This window comes from Quercus suber, unplaced genomic scaffold, assembly GCF_002906115.3.
Source record: "Quercus suber isolate HL8 unplaced genomic scaffold, Cork oak 2.0 scaffold_276, whole genome shotgun sequence".
Lineage (NCBI taxonomy): Eukaryota > Viridiplantae > Streptophyta > Magnoliopsida > Fagales > Fagaceae > Quercus > Quercus suber.
In genome coordinates this window covers 271,421-294,515 of record NW_027069732.1, presented here as the reverse complement: position 1 = coordinate 294,515, position 23,095 = coordinate 271,421, and the positions used below count along the sequence as shown (strand labels likewise).

Here is a 23,095-nt window from a genome sequence, read left to right as displayed (position 1 = left end):
ACACATAAGACAGTGAGGGACCATACTCCAAAGCAACTTGCTTGACCAACTTGCTCTAAGTTCCACAATAATCTCCCTGTTCCTCTTACACATGCAACACCAATCTCCCCCCCAAACACCCCCCCCCCCCCACCAGTTTAGGATAGTTTTCTACAATTAACCAAGATCCAAAGATCAATAACTATGTTATTAATTGAATATTTAAATTTTAAGTATTTGTAATTTAAAATTATGTATAAAAAATATGTTTATGAATTGAATAGTAAATTACATCCAATTTACATTAAATTTGATATGTATGTTACCAACATAAAAAAACACATAATCCACTCTTAAATTTTCAAAATATGTAATTATATTAATTTTTTTAGTCAAAGTTGTAGCTACAACTAAGTTTGTAGCCAAATTTTGTCATTTACAAAAAAATGTATAGTGTTTTAGGAACTTCATGGAAAATTACCTTAGAACTCTAAATCATTCTTAACAGAATGGCCAAGACAGAACATGAGTTATAAAATTTTTAAAGAATTTGGTATTCCTGGGTCCTTTTTATTCTAGGGGTAGACACGTTTCCTAGCTTGGAAAGCTACTAAATCCTACTTATATTTCTTATCCATGATCATGCATTCCAAATCTAAATTCTTCTTTTTTGATAATTCAACAATTACAATGGAAAATGAGGGATTTGAACCATGTACATCTCCATAATACCAGGAAGTGCCGGGAGAGCCACAAGGCTCTTACACTACCAAGTCTAACTTGTAAACCCTATCCTTAATATCTTTTCAAGTTACGTAGATTTCAACACAAAATTACGCTTCAAAGTATAGCCAATTTTTTTTTTTTGGGAGGAGGGGGGGGGGNGTTTAGGATAGTTTTCTACAATTAACCTAATTCTATATGAACAAAAAATGTCAAATCTATTTCTAGATTCAAGTGTGTTTGAGAGAGAGAGAGAGAGAGAGAGAGAGAGAGGTACCCACTAACTTGAATTAAAGTAAAGAGCTACCCTTTTATGGCCAAATTACATGACTGCCTTTTGTTTTCCCCCTCATTCTGAATTTCGTTGAAGCTGTCGCCTGAAGCGCTTTTAACTTTGTTTGAGGTGTTTGCCTCATTAAAGGTGCCTCACCTCAGCACTTTGACTAAATGAACTTAAAATGGAAACCAAATCTAAAATAAAATAAACTAAATAAAATTACAGTGAGCAACATCTTCGTAAATTTGGAGGCACCTTTTGCCACATTGTTGGTATGTAGCTATCTTTAGTTGTGGCCCTGTACTGTGCCCTGAGAATGTGTATATTTGCTTTGTACCTCTTGGAACCAAGATTTGTTGCATTGGTTTAGTCTTTTCTTTGCTTTTAATGATATTGTTATCATATATATATATATATATTTTGTTTTCTCAGGGTCTTGAAGATAAAGCATGGAGAACAAAGCAAAGTAGTGTACAACTACTTGGTGCTATGGCTTACTGTGCTCCTCAGCAGCTATCTCAGTGCCTCCCCAAGATTGTGCCCAAACTCACAGAGGTCTGTCTAAATTTCAACTTGAGTTTGTTATCTATAATTTAAATTGTTATTTTTTCTCTTCTTTGAAGAAAACAAGTAGTCTTACTTTCCGTTTGTTTCGATGAAAAACCTTTTGTAAAGATAGTTTTCCATGTTTTCCAGTGTTTGGTAGTATTAGAAAAAATTGGTCAATGGAAATCTATTTTTGGTCAATGAAAAAAGTATGGCTTATTTTTAAAGATTGTTTTCCACTAAAGTTTTTGGAAAACAACTTTATCTTACAGCAAGCTAAATAAAGGAAGTTAAGAGATTTTTTTTCATTTAAAGTTGCTACCAAACATAGGAAAATAAGATAGTTTTATAGAAAATACTTTTTGAAAAATGACTTATTTTCTAGAAAACATTATCGCCAAAACAAACAGAGCGATAATTAACCTTCATTCTTCCTTCTAATTTCAGGTTTTGACTGATACCCATCCCAAAGTCCAGTCGGCAGGGCAAATGGCCCTTCAACAGGTTATGATTGGTGTTATGAATTATTGGTGCTGTTAGTTTTTTTTTTTGGTTTAATTTCTGAAATTAACTCTGTTTATTAATATACATTTTTGCATAATATTTTCTTGTGCTTCTTAGGTTGGGAGTGTTATAAAGAATCCAGAAATAGCTTCACTTGTCCCTACTCTTCTAATGGGTCTAACGGATCCCAATGACTATACGAAATATTCCCTAGATATTCTTCTCCAAGTATGCTCTATAGCCTTAAATCTGTACTGTCAGTTGCATTGGTTTCTTGTACGGTACTCTAACTCATTAATTCTTTGCAGACAACTTTTATTAATTCAATTGATGCTCCTTCACTTGCCCTTTTGGTACCAATAGTACATAGAGGGCTAAGGGAGAGAAGTGCTGAGACTAAAAAGAAGGCTGCGCAAATTGTTGGAAATATGTGTTCATTAGTTACAGAACCAAAGGATATGATTCCATACATAGGATTGCTCCTTCCTGAAGTGAAAAAGGTACTTTCTTCGCGAGAATTGTACATTTTGACATTTCTTGTATGCCTCTTCTCATTTTTTGTGTTCAATGCAACAGGTTCTTGTGGATCCTATTCCAGAAGTCAGATCAGTTGCAGCTAGGGCCCTGGGATCCCTTATAAGAGGGATGGGTGAAGAAAACTTCCCAGATGGGGGGGGGGGGTGTTGGTGTTGGTGTGTGGGAAGGAAGCCTTTCCAACATCCCAAATCTTTCATAATTTCAGTGTTCCACGAATTGAAGAACATTTGTTATCTGTACTCTTAAGGCAATCTTGTATCTTTTTTTTTCAACAATCCTTCCCAGTTCCCACCATTGAGAGAGAGAGAGAGAGAGAGAGAGAGTAAATGAAATAAAAACATAGCATTGCAAGATGACATAATGGACAATGTAGCATGGGAACAAAATTCATCAAGGCTTAAACAGTTCCAAGTAAATTATCAAACTTCACCTCTGTCCCATTTCATTCTCACCCTTCTAAACAGGAGGGATGCTAATTCACCTTTTTGAATAGAATGGATGCAAGGCCTGCACTCCAGCCAAACCTTATTGAAGGTTCCAGCTTTTTGGGAAGGATAGAAGCCAAACCAGGTCGTTGGTGAACAGGTATAATCTCTAGTTTAGCACTTGTTTCTGAACATCTGAGAATAAAACCAACAAATATATTACCAGATATTCCATTGCTGCTCCAAGAAAAGATTCTTTAACTGGGATCTGCATTATATGAGTAAGTACAGGAGTTCATTTGACAAACCTATCCAACTGGGTGGGCAGCTTCATTCCAACAAGCAAAGTGGGAAAGGCTTTTATATTATCATGTGCTTGTGTCTATATGTACGTGTTGAAGAGGGAGGGGTACAGAACTTTAGATTTGGACTTTCTCAAAACCAAAAACCGTTGAGAATAATTTGGTAAACAAAATGACAAAAAGAAGTAGATACTGTCTGCAAAAATAACCAAATGTAGATAGAATTCTTCTGGTCTATATTATCTATCAAAAAAAAGGAATTCTTCTCGTCTATGGAAAACACAAATATGCAGGCCTCATGAAAAAATCAAGAATAAGCAGAAAATTATTGATTCATGCATCCAGATCACCTTACACTTTTAGCAAGAACTCATGAAGAATTCTTCCCCCCCTCAAAACAGGTCATCAGCTATCAGCTTAGATTTAATAACATCAACGATATATGCAAGTATTTAAAACTGTCATGTCCTCTACATTTTAAGTAGGCACTAATCAATCAAAATTGCTCAAGCTCTCTCAAGTCTCCAAAAAAATAAAAGGGTCTCAACAAGAGATGACTACCACAATAGAGCGCAAAGAACTGTTCCCAACCCTGTATAGATATGGACTTGAAAATGACTTCTATGAGGGTCTTTTTCTTCTCTTTTTTTCCCCTCCTCTTTTTCAAGAATGGGCTTGAAAATGAGTAACCAAATTGTCATCAATAAAACATTAAAAAGCTAGCCTTAACCATCATTCCGGATCAGGTAAGATGGCTACCAGCAAAACTGATGGGGATTCAATGTCGTCAAAGCCTTTGGGACACCATTTTTATAAAGGGAAGGGGCGGTCTGGAATTTAACTTATATTTGGTGATGCACATAATTCAAGCAATATCAAAGTATGAACCCATTGGTTGACCCATAAGTCATAACACGTGTATGCATAACACAGAATATTTAAGAAAATAATGGGAAAAGAATACATGAAAAAGCTCATACATAGGAGGAGTTGCGCCTTCATATGCAAATGTTGACATGCCCTGTCGTTGCTTATGCTTGGGATTGGCCGAACATATGACGTAAACTCGACCACGACGTTTAATCGTCTTACAGAACTCGCACATCTTCTTCACAGATGATCGCACCTTCATGGCTTCTGCAGATCAGGAACACACTGTCCAGTTTTAATACATGAATACAACACTCAAAATTATTAAATTAGAGTTACAAGATAAATTCAATTTCTATTATATACTAGCACGCATCCAAAGTTTCAAACTATATTTCAACAACTATGCTACCAAAGACCATCAAAGCATAGAAGCTCTTACTAGTACACAGGAGTAAGAAAGGGAGAATAGAAACAAATTCAAAAAAGTGGCCTTAGCAATTGCACCAATAGGTGTAAAAATTACTGTTTATTTTACAAAAAGAACTTACTTTTTCTATTTTACACAACCACTTTTACAAAATACCCTCACTAGATTATTTATTCTACAAATTTATTCAATAAAATATTCATTCTTCTACATATTTTTTTTATTATTTCCTTCAACCTGCTATCTCTCTCTTCCTATCTCTTTTCCTTCAATCCTTATCCGCTCTCTCTCTTCCTATCTCTAGAATCTCTATCTTACAGTAACAGAGACTCAATTTGTTCCTCCAAAAAAAAAAAAAAAAAAAATGGTAGACCAACCACAATCTCCTGCCATCATCCAAGGCACTTTTACAAATGCAAGAGCAAGAAAGATGACCAATTCACAACACAACATCACATAAACAACCCAGAAAATTCCCCAAAAAAAAAATTTTACAGCAACCCCATAAACTTAGAAAATTTCATACCCATAAACCCAGAAAATTCATACCCATAAGCCTGCAACCTAGAAAATTCATGGCTATAAACATGCAACCCACAAAGCTAAGAGAAACCCAAAATCAGCCATCCTATCACCAATCAATCCCAAGCGGAAAATCAATCAGCTACCATTGTTCCTCCACTGTTGCAAATACAGCCATCAATGAATCTCAACGAAACTTCCAAAACCCACTGAAAGAAACCCATATCTGGCCTAACCCGAAACAAATCTGCACCCATCCTTACTCGACAATCTCCTTACCACCACGAGAAAATCCAAATGAGCCCAAGCTCTCCCAGACCTTGATCACCAATGAGGGAGAAGAGAAGCAAGAGAGAACAGAGACAAGGATAGAGAGAGACTCAGTTTGCTTAGAGGAGAGAGAAAAGTAAAACCAAAAACAGAATATTAATAAAATATTAAATACACAGCTACAGTAACCGTGTAAATATACACGGTTACTGTAGCTAATGTGTATATTTACACACATTTGCACTCTCTGATGTGGGTTAGTTTTTGGCTAAATTGTGTAAATCTTGCATCTTTTTCTATTATGCACAGACAGATGTGAGTGCTCTTATGTATACAAAGACCAAATAATGGGATTTTGAAACTTTTTGGGGGTCCTAGCCTGGACATGGTAGCTTTTTTTTCAGGCGGAGTACATTCATATCAACCATCTACATTGAAAAAAGCCTAGTCCAACAGGATGTCTAACAATGTCATTCTTTTCTTAAAACTCGAGTCCCTTTACTTACGGCGAAGAGAGGAAAGTTCAAAACAGTCTTTAAACACCTATAACAAATACATTTAACAATCCTAAAATCATCATCATCCAAGGGGAAACATGCACCATGTACATGCCTAGCAATAACCAAACATGAGTCTGGTAAGGGTGCTGACTATGCTTCTCAGAATATGATGTGGGCTGTCATGTTATGGGAAAAAAGAGAGTTTAAGACCTTACTTTTCCAAAAAAAATAAAAAAGGCTAATAATACATACAGGTAAAGCTTAGGAACAATTCCTTAGGTGTAGTACATTAGGTTCACCAATCAAATTCAAACACATGGTTACATTGACGAATGAAGCATAAATAGTGTCAACTTTTCCAAGGACAATTAAATTCAATACAATACAATTATGCTTATGAATTTAATTGGGGAACCTAATGTAGTGCACCTAAAGAATTGTTTGAACCTAACTTTGACCCAATGCCAAAATTTCTTTCTTGCAAATAAACAAGCACACATTCTCTTAAAATTATAAACATTCATTTCCAGCACACACAAAAAATTGCATTATACTATTATATATGTTATGATTCTTGCACCAAAGTGATTAATTAAACCATAACTAAAACTCTCATTCAAGATTGAACTTACATAATAAGATACAGTGATAATAACAACAAATTGAAATTACATACATCAGATCAGACCAAGCCCTTCAAAAACCCTAGAGTCATAAAATATGAAATTCGTCGTAATGGAAAAAACAATTCCAGGGAATTTAGTTTTCGAGCAATCGCACCTCTTTCAAAGCTAAACCCAGAAAATGAATTCCGTGAATTTGATTCTAACTACTAGTTTTAGAAATGAGTAGTGAGTAGTGAGTAGTTAGTACCTGTCTGGTGAGCGCGGCGTTTGGCAGAGAACAAAAGAAAAAAAAGACCTTCACGCTCCTTCTCAATCAGTGGGTATCTTTGTGATTCGCGATTCAGCAGAAGTGTATATTGAGCATGGACCTTGAATATCTTAGGCCCATTTACTGCGATTGAATTGGGCCCATTTAGTGCAGTTACATCTGTTTCTGGGTAGGCCCATGACTGAGATTGTGTTTTCTAATCACTTTCATTGCACTTTTTGGAGTCTCAGGATTTTCTCTATTTGCTTCGAAATAGAAAATACTGATTTCATAATCAGATTTAGATTTTATAATTCACCAAATAAGGATTGATAACTGATTTTAAATGATGTGTCATTATAATCACTTTTAAATTTGTTAATTGCCAATTCTTTGTTATGAAATGGTCACTCTCTATTTCAAAAGGAAAGAAAAAAATCTTATTTAACTTGAAAATACAAAGGAAATGAAATAAGAAGGAAAAGGCCAGGAAAGTGGACAATATGTCTTTAGTATGGCATGGAAAAGAGACTTGATCTTGCTCCATTTTATAAATGATGGGCAAAATAAATAAACAATATATATATATATATATATATTAGACTATTAGTCCCTAAAGTGATATTTGTTAGGTCTAACAGACTAAGTTTTGGCAACCAATGACAAAAAGATTGAGTCTTGTTGAGTTCTTAATGTAAATTAATTAGTTCAAGATGAAAGCCCAAGCTTTGCTAAAGAAAATTGAGTTTATGTAAGTTTGACTGTTGTTCAATTCCAAGTTCAAATGATCGAGAATTGCAAATTCAATTTTTTCAGATGACGTGATTTATTAAGTTTGTGGTACATGTGGATTTTTGTAACCCTAATAGAAAGTCTATATAATGGCCTGTTTGGATGTTTAAAAAAGGAGGAGGAGTAGAGTAGAGGGAGGGAGAGTAATCTAATTAGTTTGTTTGGAAGTTTTCTAAGGAAGGAGGGGAAGGGGTTTGGAGGGGTTTGTAAGGGTTTCAACTCCCTCTAGCCCCCCATTTTTAATTCCCCCAAATTGGAGAGATTTGGAGGGAGAGTAGAGTACAAAAACTATTGACCAAGTAAATTACCTAATTTACCCTTATTATATTAACAAAATTACACAAGGGGAAGGGCTAATTACTCCCTTCCCCCTTACTAATTTTAAAAACATCCAAACAAGGTGGAGGGGAATCATTTTCCTCTACTCTCCTCCCCACTACTCCCCTCCCCTCTACTCTTCTCCCTCTCTAAACTTCCAAACAAGCCATAAAAGTCCATTAAGCATGACTTACTAAGAGACTAGAGAGGTAGACTCCAAAATAAACCAAAACATAAATATTATTCAATTAATATTTAAAATAAGGGGAATTCCCGCTATAAATTGCCACCTTAGACTCCAAAATGTGTTGTACTAGTCCTAGATTAAGCCCTATTGTTACAGATGACAAATTGGAAGTTTATAATGAATATATTTCAAGTTGAATTAAGGTATTTGATTGAAACGATACCATTTAAAATTTACAATTAAAAAAACAAAAACAAAAAAAAAAATATATATATATATATATTATATTTAAAATACTTTATGCATATCAAAAATCCTCATAATGGCCATATTTTTCATGAAATGCATTTAACATTGCAATAACAGGGTTAATGTTTCATGATTTTGGCATGGTATTAGTATAAAGAAAATCCTCATGAAACATTAACCTTGTTATTGCAATGTTAAATGCATTTCATGAAAAATATGGCCATTATGAGGATTTTTCATATGCATAAATTATTTTAAATATAATATATATATATATATATTTTAATTGTAAATTTTAAATGGTATCGTTTTAGTCAAATACCTTAATTCAACTTGAAATATATTCAGTTAATGGCCATATTCAGTCAAAACTCTCTCAGAGAATTGATTTCATTATTTTTCATGAAACAGTCAAATATAAAATTGATGACTTTGCAAAGAAGTGTTCAACGAGAATTATTATTGGAATATTGGAAGAAACTAATAATTGGCTCAAAATCAGTAAGGAATATTTAGCTTTCTCAATTACCTACATGAAATAATCAAGAATTAGTAAAGGTGGTCAACTTGTTTTGAAGTAGTATTCAACAAATTTACCTTTTCATGTTTAATTATGGCAAAAACTGACATTTCGATTACTCCTAGAGTGGACATCATGAGGCCATTGGCCCACGCCTATCTCCACGAATATGACTTCAATCTTGTTAGTATGCCACAAGTGAAGAAACGAGAAGTTGCGACCCCAAGAATTACCAAACCACATAGAACAGTTTTTTTCCTTTAAAGTTGATACACAAAATGTTTATAGGATGCTGAGAATTGTTACATAGAGGGAAAAAAAAAGAGTTTAACAAACTCTTTCATTTTATTAAGCAATTCTAATATGTTTAGGATGCGAGGTATAGCTAAACCAAGGATTAGAGTGGTAATTAGATCAGTCAAAATATCAGAAATCATAGTGTTTCATAGCCCAACTACTATAACTATCAAGATTATAAGAACTAGTTTTTGAGAAAAAGAATAAGACTGAGAAAGAAAAACAATCAAGGTTCAAAAAAAAAAAAAAAAAAAAAAAAACCTAAAAAGCATACAATAAGATTAGTAGTTTTTGTCCAAGATACATGAGTATGCTTTTTATAAAACAATTTCAATAATTCAGTGAATGCATCAATTGCCACCTCACTTACCAAGGATGAAGAAAGAATGAATTGATAGAGAATGTCTAAGGAAAGAGAAAAGAAATTGTTGGAAATGAAGGTGATGAAAGGCAAAAACTTAAAATGGAATACCTTTTAAATCCTTTTTTATGCAATTTCCACTTATACTCGAGAAAAAAAAAATACAAAAAACAAAAAACTCTATGAAGATCCCCAACAAGAAATGAGTGCCTATCAAACCCAATAAGACCTTAGACCTTTTAGGAAAACAAAGATTTATTTTTACCCTAATGATAAAAATAAAGAAAAGATATCAGAATGCTCCTAGTGATTATAAGACTAGTTGGTTTTCTAAGGAAAATAGTGTTTGATATATTTTTAAATATTTTCCAACCATTTTTTTTCTTCCCAACATGGATTTCCTGAGAAGAATGCTAATCTGTAAGTCCAGAGTTCATATCTTTACTGTTCATTATAACTATTGAATTATCAATTACAATTTACATATTTATTGCAAAGTAATGAACTTATATATGGAATTTTGGAAAGTATATAGTTTAAAACACACACACAGGGCAGATAAGAATGATTTTTCTACTAGTAAGCATTTCAATAGAAAAAATGAAAAAGTGAAAAAGTAGATAATAATTATCAATTTCTTTTGTTTAGTAAAGAAAATTGATGGAAGGAAGAAAATCCATTTCTCAACCGAAAAAAAGAAAGAGAGTAAGTGATGTGTATATCTATTCCACATATTCATTGATTTTTTTTTAATTGTGTATATATATATATATATATGAAAACTCATATTTTAAATATTGTATCTTAATTAAATCTATATTATGATTTCTTTTATAAAAAAAAAGTTTTCGTATTAAAACATCTCAATTTATTTGCCCATTACAAAATATATATTGAGGCTCTCCCAATCATGCTCTCAATTGATTGACTTATTTATTTTTTAAGTTTTCTTGTTAAAAATCTCAATTTGTTCATTCATTTACCCATCCTATTTTGCCTCTAGTTTTCCGTCCATCCTTGGGTGGAAGAATTTTTGTAGGCATAGGAAAATTTTCTATACAACCTTTTTTTCTCTCCTTAAGAACTTTTTTTTTTTATTTTAATAATTTGATAGTTAGATAAGAGGAATTTGAATTATAAACAGTTAAATTAAAAAAGTCTAGAAATACCAATTATACTACAAGGTTCTTGCCTTTTCCTCAACATTTCTATTCCACCAAAGTCTAGAAATAGCAATTATACTTTTTCATTGTTTTTGTTTTCTTTTCTACAAAGCATAGCTAGAAAGTTATCTATTAAGAATTTTACAATCTTATCATTATAGATAATTATTGAACTATTTGATGACATTTATTAACTACAAGGCCATAAAAGTCATTTTACATATGAAAAAAGTGGCCCTTTCTTTCCTTTCAGCCACCCAAATTGGACCAAAAGCACAAAAGTGAAAAAAAGAAAAAGAAAAAGAAAAGTGAGCCCCATTGAAACCGCTTCCCATTACTCATTTCCCATCTTTCTTTTCCATTTAATTAAATTAGAGAAAACATTTTCTTTCCATTAACTGATTTTGCTTTTCTCCCAACCAAACATAACCTAAGTAATGTCTCTACTAATAATATACGATAAAAAATATTTAAAAACAATGCTAAGATCATAACTATTTACATAACTTTGTTATAACTTGCAATATGGTGAATTGTAACAAAAATTGTGAACTTTATAGCTATCCTAACATTTTTTTCAAAACTTAATACTTGAAACACAACAATTCTATCGATATCTTTTACCATGGTTAACGTTATAAATTGTAATTAAAATAGCATCCCTTTAACATTTACTTAAAATTAACAACACTTTTATTAATTAATAAAAAAAAAATAGATGAAATTTGTTTACATATCATATGTTTTGAAAGGACCGTTTGACTTTAGGTAACAGGCTAGTGACGTAGGAACGATTTAGGACGAATGTGATGTACAAAGTTGATAAATTTGTTGGCGAATTAGAAACAAATGCGTATCACTTTTGCAATATATGTTTAATTTTTGCTGCAAATAGTATTAAGCCAAGAGGCACATCAACCAACGTCATTACCACTAGTTAATTTAAGTACAAAGAATATCTTAATCAAAGCATTAACCTTATCTTCAAACCGCCCTATTTTTTTTATGGTGATGATTGGATAGAGGTGCATGCTTACCATATGTATAGAAAGCGAGACAAAGACACCCAACACTAAACTCTCCCACCTATGTGTCAAAAAAAAAAAAAAAAAAAAAAACTCTCCCACCTAAGCTTCAATGTGAAGTAACTTTTGCTGTAATTTAATAATGAGAAAAGTTTTGCCACATATTTGTATACAATAATTGCCGTGTATAAAGGTATGTAATAGCAAAAAGAAAATAATATATGTTCAAAAGTTATGTACAATATACGTGATTAGGGAGAATTTAAACTTTTATACATTTTTTTTTTTGGCCGTCACATGTCCCTATATGCAGCATTTGCTGCATACAAGTACACTGCAAAACCTCTCTTTAATGATTACCCATTTCTTAAATTGAGCCAAACATGATTAGCAAGAAAAAACTATCAAAAAAAATTGTTGCAATTTGATCAATTGGGTTTGTTGTATTATTAAATTTATATAGGCATATAGGCATGATGCCCAACAAGAATGAAGTAAGAAGGGGAAACATTATTGGGTGACTTCCATTATCGTAACTTGTAATGGTATAGTGAAGCAAAAGCATTGGCTCTTTCGTTGAAGGAGGCTATAGGCTATATAGATACCAAATTCAAAAGCTACGTTTGTGGAAGCCCCTAGTTTTTCAAAACCCACTCTTGAATTTTTAATTACTTTTAAGATATTTTTATAAAAAAAGTTGCTGAGGTAATAGAGAAAGTGGATCCTGGAAGCATCTATGAGATTTCCAAAGGTCATGCTCCTTTTGTAGTCGTGGTAATTTTTGACTGGTTCATTGTGATTTGTGAATGAACATGTCATGCTCGCCAATCAAATTTTCTTTTGAGAATATGGGAGATTTTATCAAAGTCACAACTCAACATGGGATTTTGTCGCCGCCGTGCATTCCCACGTTTAATTTGGGAGAGAGAAGTTAAAAAGGGTTTTAAAAGAAAAAAAATTAAAAGGTAGAATACTTTTCTGATTTAAACGTTGAGATTAAAATTTAAAAGTAAACATTTTACACTTTCAATTTTAATTATTAAGAGTTAGTTGCGTGGTGCATATCTAGCAAGGGTTTGGTTTGCCTCCCATACTCTTATGCAATACTAGAGGCAACCCATGTTCTAAAAATATTTGTACTTGTTAGTTTCATATCCGCTCCATTACAAGTATTGGACAAAAAACTTTGCTGTCTGTCAAAAGGATTAATCAAATATTCTTTCATATTGTATCTCATCTCATTCAATTTATAGATTTTTTTAAGGATAAGTGGTCCAGAGATATATGTTGTAGAGTTTGAAACGTGTTTCTAATCTATAGTCCTCATTTAAAGTAAAAATATTTTAGGTTAATGACAAAATTCATCCTTTCATATGAAGGCTATTATTAAGTTACCAACATAATTTTTCAAATGTTTCCGAGTTACAATATCATGTAAATTCATGTTTTACATATGAATTGATAAAATCTAACAAAAATACTCATTTTTCGGTGTTATAACTTCTAGTCCTTTGAAAGGAGGTGGTATTGTGCGTGTACGTTGCATAGAGCAAGACAGTACATTATGTGGATCCCATTGGATATATAGAAGTAGAGTGTAATATTTAAAAAGTCATGGGGTAAAATGATAAAGACCAATAAATGGAGGTATTTTGTCGTTTACCCAGCATTTTACCTAAACCTTAATCATTAAGAGAGAATTCCAATTGAGTGTTAAAATATTAATAAATGATTAAATTGGAAAATTTTAAAAATAATCTTAATTTTTGGGAGTAACTATAAGAAGATTATCGTACCTATTAGAACGTCCCAAGTAAGATCAAGAACAAATGAAAATCCTCTATCCTAATTTTTTTAAAATATGGAGGTTTATATCTTGTAATTAGTCAAATTTTCTTTTCTGAATAATTATCCTCAATGATCCTTAGAAAGAAAAAGAAAAAGAAAAATCCCCATTATTTTATGCAAACAAATTCACTAGGAAGATTACGGGAACCTTCAAAACTTTTGCTAAGAGAAGAAGCTTCTGGATTCCACTTTGGACGGCTCATATGTATTCACCCGTATGTCATAAACTTACATGTACTATTATTCCTAGGGCTACCAGGTACGTACCTATAATAATGCAAATTTTTTACCCGTTGAGGGCAATAATACAAGAGCATCTTTAGCTTTTTCAATCTTGAGGTGTAAAGTTCGCAAAAGCTATTTTCATACTTATTTTGTTACTTTTATTTTCTACTTTCCACAATGAAACAAGTAAAATCAAGGAAACTTCTTATGTTCAATGAGTCTCGGGAGTTTTGGCCAAAAGAAGTTGAGAAATATTATGTTCATAATATTTTTCACAATATTTTTACAATATATTTTAGATGGTAAGAAGTCATCAGTTGTTACTAGTAGACAAAAAATAATTCTAGTGGCAAGCCCAAATTAGAATTAGTAATAACTTGTCATCTTATATTTATTGTGATTTTTTGGACATAGAATTACTCAAGCCAAAAAAAAAAAAAAAACCATAACTCTCTCCTATACATAATTTGAAAAAAATTTATTATTAACCTATAAATTTACCAAAAAAATAGAACAAAACAAATTGTCCAAAAAAAAAAAAAGGTGTTCAACATAAAAATCTTGTATTCGGTGCTTAAAGCTCTCACTTTTTTTGTGGGGTATGAGAGAGGTTGTTGTAGATAACCTTACTTCCACATATATATATATATATATATATTTAGAAATTGATTCTCAGACTTAAACTAGTGCAAATAATTTTTTTGGTTTCTTGCAAATTCAATAAAAATGTGATGATCGGAAATTGGAAAAAAAAAAAAAATATATATATATATATATAAAAGAAAGCTACCAAATTGTTGGCACTTTTATGACTTTCATTCAAGATTAGATCAAAACAAAAGAACATTGATATTTTTCCTGTCAAATTTTGAGGAAAGATCAGGTTTAAGAGGTGATAACTTGCATCATTGCAGACGCACAAGCATTTGGTTGTTAGATTTAAAGTTTACCAATTTTTCTTCTTCAACTTGCATAATAAAGCTACCAAAATTGTTGGCACTTTTATGACTTTAATTCAGGATTAGAAGATGTTAGTTGTTCAACTACAGGATTCTAGCTAGGCGATTTAAAGTAAACTTCAATTCATTATTCACGAGTCATGAGTTTTTTTTTTTGGATAAAGACTTTAGAGGAATTTAACTTTGGATGTATACTAAAATGATGTGATTGAAACTTACAAGACGTGTCATAACATTATGGGTGGACGTGTCAATTAATCCAAAGGTCATTAATTATTCACATCACATGACCTTAGTCTATTACTTTCTATTCAAACTCATATCATTACAAAAGTGTTCCTATGCTCGCCATGCCCCATATATTATGCTATTTAACTAATTTTACACGAAACCTGCTTGTTTAAGTTCTCTTTTGCTCGAATAATTTGATCTCAAATTTCATTGTCTTTGACTGGAGACTAGAGGTCTGGGACCATTGTATCAATTGCATGCCTAAAACCAAGATGTACATGGTACTGCAATTTATTAATGTTAGGTCGAGAATTTTCAACTAATTGGATGAATATATATAATTTTATATATGTGTTGTCGTTGTTACTTGTTGCCTGTCTTTCACCATAACCAATGCGTGTGGGTAAAAGCAACAACCAAATCCGCTGAATTTCAAGTTGAAGTTGAAGGAAATTTTCAATAAAATTCCACGAATGAATCGTGTACTTTGTCATGCTGCATTATAAGTCTTACAAAAATGTCATATTAATAATTCCAATCTTGGTAATTTTGGTCACCCGGCCTTCTTATCTTTTCTCATTTCATCTTTGCTCTTTGCGTCTCTCTCAGTCTCTATCCTGCAACCATGATTGGCATTGCTCATTATCCAAACATATTGGGATGAGGGGCTGAATGATAAGATAAAGAATTTTATCAAAGTCCCAAATTTTAAATTTTTTATTGTCAGCATTCTATTTTCCATTGTTTGGGGATGATTGGTCAATTATTCAATACGCGTTTGTTGTGCAACCGAGTGAATTTTAGAACATGGAGCTGTCAGGCACACTAGGGACACATTAAAGTAAAATTTACATATAACATAATAAGAAACAAAAATGAGCCCCACAGACAACATAGTGATGCCCATAATCTCAGAAAATGGACGAAAAAATGGATAAAGAAGGTGATATAAAGATTTCAGTTCCAAAAAATCAATGAAACTCCAAATTTTTGTCTACAGGTTTTGCTTGCTTAAACTTTCTCCAACACCTGCTTGCCATGTGTGATGTCTCCCCTTCAGAAGTTTTTGAGTTTGAAACCCAACTTTATAGGTTTTTTGTTTTGTTTTGTTTTGTATTTTTTTTTTTTTGACCCCTTGGTCCTTCTTTATTTCATTTAAATAAATAATTATATAGCATACTGCATATATACATAAATTTTGAATTATAAAATAATTTAGGTGGCAAATGGCTTCCCAAGTAGGCTTTTTCAATAATTACCAAGCAAAGAGAGAAATAGTAAAATTCAATAGTTTTCCATTTTCAAAAAATGGCCCTCATATTTACCAATTTTGTTACTTCAATAGTTATAAAGTTCTGTACGGGTCAACGCAGTGGTCTTTTATTTGATGAGTTGGATGGTTGAAAATATAGCTTTGTGCTGAGAAAGTAACGTATCAAAGGTAGCAGAGACAAATGGCTATGTTCACACTTCACACCAGGCATGATGTTCATTTACTTTCTTTTTTTTTTTTTTTTTTGGTTGAATGTGATGTGCATTTAAATATAAGCCTGTGACGAGGTCTCTTATGTGAAAGGAGCACATGGCCTAAATAAAGCCTTGAACTTGACATTCAACATTACTTTAATAAAACTATGAAATTTAAAATTGATTTATTGGTTGGCACTTGACCTTCTTCACTGTTGGCTTGCATTTCCCTGATATTTACAAAGAAGAAAAATTGGAGCCATCGAATTGGTCAATTTTTTTGGCCTCTCTTTTTAAGGTTTTCTAAGGACTAGTTTGTTATAGTTTTTTCCCCTAATTTATTCAGCTTATTTGACTTATATACAACTTAAAAAAAAAAAAAGTATATTTTTATTCTTTTTTATATAAAAGATTAGAAATATTTCTTTCTTTTACTAATTAAACCAATAAAAATAAGCTACTTGAAACGAGTGCTAAGTGGGCATGGTCAATAATTACCCAATAGAAGTCAATAATTTCAATTTTTAATAGTTCTCATCTATAGCGATTTAATTTGCTTACTTCTTCTTCTTTTTCTTTTTCTTTTTCTTTTTTCTTTTTTTGGGGTAATAATAGAAGATATATTAGAAAGTAGCAGCAAATCAGTTTATTACTCAATTTTTCTCACTTCAATTATTAAGGTCGTGTTCTATCCTTTTACTCAAAATAAATAAATTATAAAGTTTTGTTGGGTCAATGCCGAGGTCTTTTCAATTATTATAGTTGGGCTGTTGAAACTTCTTCTCCCTTTCTTTTCTTTCTTTTTCTTTTTTTTTATTTTTTTATTTTTTTATTTTTTTATTTTTTTTATTTTTTTGAGAATCAAAGGTTGTTTGAAGCATAGCTTTGGGTTGAGACCAAATGGCTGTATTTCATGCACCATGCACGATGTCCATTGACATGAGCATGTGATGAGTTATGCATGTCGGAAGGAACACACAACATAAATAGGTCCACATGACATGACATGAAAATTCTTTTCCTTTTGTCACTAAGCAATGCCAAAAGTGGTGGAAAGGAGATGTCATAAACATTCACATGTGACACATGTATACACATATGGCACATGAGTGCTTTATGTACACACACGTAAGAGAATGAGAGGGGATAATATTTTAACAAAAGAACGATGAGAAAAGAAAAATTAGAAAAATGTAAAAATCCATGTGCCGTCGAGTAGAACACAATATAATACTAAACATTATATATTCCATTTCCACCCAAGAATTCTTTGCCCAAATACAACTTTTTTTTTGTTTTTATTTTTATTTTTTATATTTAGCTTTTTAAAAAAAAATGTTTTTGGATTTTCCCCCCTAATTGCGCAGTATTTAACACCCAATCCGTCTAATATTTTAACTATTTTCATCCACTTACAGCAAAAAAATTAGCCCAAGGAGAATAATTGAATGTTTCATGAAGTGTGATTAGAGAAAAAGATATATGGGTGCATCAGAGAACCAATTCCTAGGATGTGACCATAAAAATTAAAAATTTATTGGATATTTATCAAACTACATTAAATAACACGAATTTAGATAAATTCCCCCCCCCCACCCCCCCCCCCCACCCCCACCCCAAAAAAGATAAAGTACATTTTTGACACTTAAAATCTAAGGTTATTTTTATTTTAATCCTTTATGTTTTAAAATTTTTATTTTAACTCTTCATGTTTGATTTTGTTTTCATATTGGCTATGTCATCCATTTTTATTTGTAATTTGATTGTTAAGTGTCAAATAAATAGTACTCATTAAGCCCGGTCACCTATATAATATTAAGTGTTATCATATTATCAACATAAATGAAAAAGGAAAATATAAAAATGGATTCAAATATAAAATGTCAAAACGAAAATTTGGAAACATAAAGGGTTGTGAAAGCACCACAAATTTTAATGGTCAAAAGAATGCCTCTCTCTCTCTCTCTTTAATAAACATTTCTTTTGCTAGTAGATTATATCGTTATGTTTTTTAGTCAATTATTTAGTTGTGGCGTATATAGAATTTTGAACATAACCTCATTGACACTAAATTTGTTATTATTAGCGTTAGAAGAAAGAAATGATAATTTTCTTCTTTTTCATTCTTTAATCACTTTAGCTATTTCCATAAAACAATCTTTATATATATATATATATACACACATACATACATATATATATATATACACACACACTATCAAATCAAATTTTCTAACATTGAACTAAAACTTTTATTACTATGTTAAACAAACAACCAAAAGCACATCCAATTTTGATCTTGAACCGTTTTCAATGATAATCATTGATATTCCTTGAAAAAGGTGGGGGAAAAAAAGGCTATAAACAATGGCCTTAGTCAGAAAATTGATTCTCAATGATAAATGGACGAATCCATTGGCCCAACCACTTAACACAGCTTTTTCTTGGCTGAATAATCAACATAACTTGAAAACACAAATGTCTTCACCTATCAACAAGATTCAATAATACAATCCCCGCGTAATGAAACAGATGCTGCAAATTGAAATTACAGCATGTAGGACCAAAGAAAATTAGAAGAAGTACCATCAATGTTTGCCTTTTAAGCAGTCCCTGTATTTACATACATGTCAGACCAACCAAAAAGAAAACCACCCAAAAAAAATTATTAAAAAAAATGGGGAGAAAAGACTATGATTACATGATACTCTTTGAGCACATTTGTGAACTAGAGAACAAGAAATTTTACAGTAGGTAGAGAATTTTCCAGAAAAAATTAACAACTATGAACATAAGTTACATAACCCCAAGAAATTTTACTCTTCCAAGAGGTTTCACCCTGTTCCCAATCAGACAATGAGAACATGAACTTCAGGAACCATCAAAGCCTATGGTCTCCTTTCCAATTCCTAATTACAGATTCTAAAATTAAAAGTTAAAAAGAAGAATGGTAAAAAAAAAGCCTACATTGGATACCATAAACACAGATTTTTGCACAGAAATTGGATCAATAAGAGTAACCCATTCGTTGAACCACACGATCCCTGAGAATTCCATTGTACAAAGCCACCCTATTAGCAGGCATTCCTCTTGTTTGACCTCTATACTTTTCTAACTTTGGTGTTGGTGATGAAGCTAATGATGATGAAGAAGAAGAAGAAGAATTGCTGCTAATTATACCATGCTGCTTCCTATACTCTTCTCCATCCCCACTTGGATCCACCACATCCTTTGCAAAGTGAACTTTTTTCTTCTTCTTTTCCCTCTTCTTGTCCTCTACACGCCACCAAACAAAGAAACAAAAAACACCCATTAGCAAAAAAAGAAAAACAAAGAGATAAATAGTATGTATATAGTACTGCATGTATATAGGACCATTTTTTTGCGTACCAGAAGAGATACAAGAACGTAAAACTGGCTGTGAGGACTGAGGAATTTGATCAACAGAGAATTGGGTATTTGGGAGAGACTTTTGAAGTTTAAGAACAAGGAGGACAAGAGTGCCGGACACAGCCATGGCTGTGGCGAAGACCACACCTTGAGGACTCATTATTGAAGACATGGTTACAAGTAAGAAGCAAGCCAGACTAGACAGAGCAAAGTATATATAATATGTGAATGAGGTGATGTAAAAGGTGAGAGAAGGGCCGGTTGCTATAATTCATTTACTTGGTGCTGTGAAGGACCAAATGAATGAGGTGATGTTAAAGGTGAGAGAAGGGACGGTTGCTATAATTCATTTACTTGGTGCTGTGAAGGACCAAATGTGACTATATATATTATAAATTTGAATCAAATGGGAATATTTTATTAATATAGTTATGTTATTTCAAGGGAAGTTAGTTGGGTTTAATTATTTTGTTTTATACTTTATTTACTTACCCAAAAAAAGGGTTAGTTTTGTTTTTTATATTTATATTAGAATATTTAGATTTGGCTTTTTTATTGGTATAGTAAATGAAAGTGAATGTGTATGTAAGCACTAAGCAGGCATAGACTTTTATGGCTTTTGGAATTGGAGGGGACTGTCTGATTGATTTTGCTTTTGCTGGTGCACCGCACGGCAGTGCCAAAGATAAAGTGATGTCACAGTTTCTTGTTCAGGGAGGTCTACTTTAGGAATATGATAATGTTTTTTTCCGAGTTTTTACCCATCAGTGTGATGGTTGCGCGTGCAGGGTAGTTTCCGGTAAAGGTAAGCATTTATTCCTGCAATTGAGGCTGTGGACTAAATCAAAAGAGAGAGGAAGAGAAATTGAGGTTGGATTAGTCTTTTACCCCTGCAATTCGCACCAAAGTATTTTATCTCAAAAGTTTTAGCTGTGGTAGCATGAATAATGTGGTTAAAAAAGTGTTTCTAGTTTTTGTCAGATAGAGTCATGAGCATAGATTTATATGGGGGAGGTCACTGGCTTATGCAGTGACATCTTTCCATAGAAAATATGTACCAACTACCCACAAGCAAAAATAATTATTATTATTTTGGAAAAAAAGTAATGAGTCAAAAATAACATCACTGCCAAAAAAAAAAAAAAATTCCTCTTTTTCTAAGTGATAGAAGAACCCCAGCTCATCTCACACATAAATTCAGGAGCAACTGCACTCTAATGGGACTTTTCAATCTAAGCTCCTTTTTCCTGAAATGGTATTGATGCTCTTTGATTTGGGAGAGCTTTTAGAGTGTGACGTCACAAAAGCTACAAGAAAACAAACATGTTGTTTATTGAAGGGAAAAGAAACTAAACGTTAGCTTATAAATGAAAACCTCAAATCCACGAGGGGTCCCTTAAATCCACAAAGTGATAGGGTTCTGGAATCCACTAGAGAGAAATAAACAAAGTCTGTATTTTTATAGATCTGAAAACTAAATTGCCCTAAAGGCTAAAATATGTTTAAATAGTAAAAGAAACCCTAGGGCAGCTTTGAAAACACCCTGGAAACTCCAATCCATGCTAATCACGTAATTAGGTGGCAAAATAGTTATTTTTACCAAAAATAGAAAAATTTAGATAATTATAGAAATTAAAAATATTTTCTCTAAGAGACATCCCAAAACAAATGGGACCTTATTCTAACTTTTAAACTAAAAGTTATTAAGGAAAAATAAATATTACTATAAATAGCAAAAACATTGTTTTTTAGGGCCTTAATGAAAAATTTGCCTAAATTTAGGCAACGCTCAAGCTACCTCGAGTCTAGATCAGAATGCAATTTCCCTTCAACTTGTCAAATTTCATGCAATTTCGACATTGTCACCCCAGTGGCCTCTATTAGCACCCCCATTTATCTTACGTTGTGACTTTCGACACCCTTGCCGCTCCAAGAAGGCCTATATTGTCTATTCTACATCAGAGTGTGTTTAACGTTTTTCCATTTTTGTTATATTTTCTCTAGTTGAGGTTCCTTGAGCCCATCCCCTATAGGATGGTTGACTTTCATTTGCCAATTTCAAGGCTTCTTTTTAGATATCATGTGTCCCTTTTATGTTTTTCCCACCAAAGGGGACCCAGTTCTTTGTGGCCATTTTCCTTGGTGAACCCCTTTCTTACAAGGCTTTCTTGGTTCCTTTTCAAGGAACCTTTTCTGTTGTACCCTTTTTTGGGTCATTTTCCTCCTTATAGAAGGTTGTTTTCTTTCTTTTGGGCATTTTGCCTATTTTGTAGTTCTTTCTTATATTTTTACATGAGTATTAGACCATGGCTCCTCTATGCTTCCATAGGGCCCATGACTTGGTTTCTTGAGTTGACATTTCCTTTGTAATTTTTTGGGTATCAACACACCCATAATGGAAAGTGAAGGAATTGGAATACATAACCTTCATTCATGGAAAGTCAATGCCCATTTGTGCCATAGTTAAAATGATGACCATAATTAAAGAGTGATATAGGTCACTAACAAGTCTATAAATGCATGGCTTCTCAAATAGAGTGAGATATGAGTAATATATGCACTCAAAAAATAGTGTTTCTCAAGTAAAGTCACTCACTTATGTGTGGGAGACCCTAAGTTGGTGCCACTAAGGTTGATTTTATAACTTGCAAGTACTCCATTATTAGGTAATGTGGGGGTACGAGGATCCAAAGTAGTAATAAAGTGGGTAAGGTTGTTTCCGAGAAGGGGAATTTCGTAAGAAGTCTTTGGAGAAAAACTATTTTCTAATAAAGGAGTTTGGGATGCTGCCATTAAGGAAAATACCAAGGACCGAGGACTCCATATTAACTTGGATGGTCGAGAATCAGGCGTGCAGGGAGCATGGTGCAATCCCAAAGGAGACAAAGGTAACTTGGTATAAAAACAAGGAAGAGAAGAAAAAAGAAGGACAAGGCAGCCATCCCCTCCACATTAAATGCACCACAACCACTTAGCTGGCCGCATTAATGGGGAAATAACCCTGAACAGTGTCCCACATAGCTCATATTCTGGTGTCAAAACCTTTTAGCAAGGTCTTGATGAGACAATTGTTAGGAGAGTTTAATCGTAGCCCTCCAAATGTAAGATCCAAATGCATTCTTGCTAAGTCATATAAAGTCAAGAAGCGCCTGGATCAAAGGGGTGGTGAGATTTTTGGTATAAGAAAAAGAGGAGAGAGAATAGATCCAGCCATTGTACCTTCTTCCAAGGACAAAACCCGAGGACAAACACTTAGTCAATTCTCAATCTACTTAGTTAATTGTCAAGCTACATGATTGTCATCT

The 23,095-nt window shown here is 32.7% G+C and overlaps 2 protein-coding genes across 4 annotated transcripts; both read right to left on the bottom strand.

The window, feature by feature from the left end:
- Window positions 1-2,889: 2,889 nt before the first annotated feature.
- Window positions 2,890-6,883, bottom strand: LOC111988176 (uncharacterized). 3 transcript variants are annotated; one of them, XM_024019954.2, is made up of 3 exons: window positions 6,759-6,883; window positions 4,274-4,430; window positions 2,890-3,186 (listed from the first exon to the last, which is right to left on the bottom strand). In XM_024019954.2, the coding sequence occupies exons 2-3, from the start codon at window positions 4,423-4,425 to the stop codon at window positions 3,039-3,041; spliced, it is 300 nt and encodes a 99-aa protein (XP_023875722.1). In that variant the 5' UTR covers window positions 4,426-4,430; window positions 6,759-6,883; the 3' UTR covers window positions 2,890-3,038. The 3 variants fall into 3 exon arrangements, with proteins under 3 accessions (XP_023875722.1, XP_023875724.1, XP_023875725.1); XM_024019956.2 differs by having other exon boundaries at window positions 4,274-4,448; window positions 6,759-6,863; XM_024019957.2 differs by having other exon boundaries at window positions 6,666-6,768.
- A 12,465-nt stretch (window positions 6,884-19,348) lies between these two features.
- Window positions 19,349-20,146, bottom strand: LOC111988155 (uncharacterized). The gene is made up of 2 exons (XM_024019925.2): window positions 19,791-20,146; window positions 19,349-19,676 (listed from the first exon to the last, which is right to left on the bottom strand). Exons 1-2 carry the CDS (start codon window positions 19,960-19,962, stop codon window positions 19,408-19,410), a joined length of 441 nt encoding a protein of 146 aa, XP_023875693.1. The 5' UTR covers window positions 19,963-20,146; the 3' UTR covers window positions 19,349-19,407.
- Window positions 20,147-23,095: the final 2,949 nt, after the last annotated feature.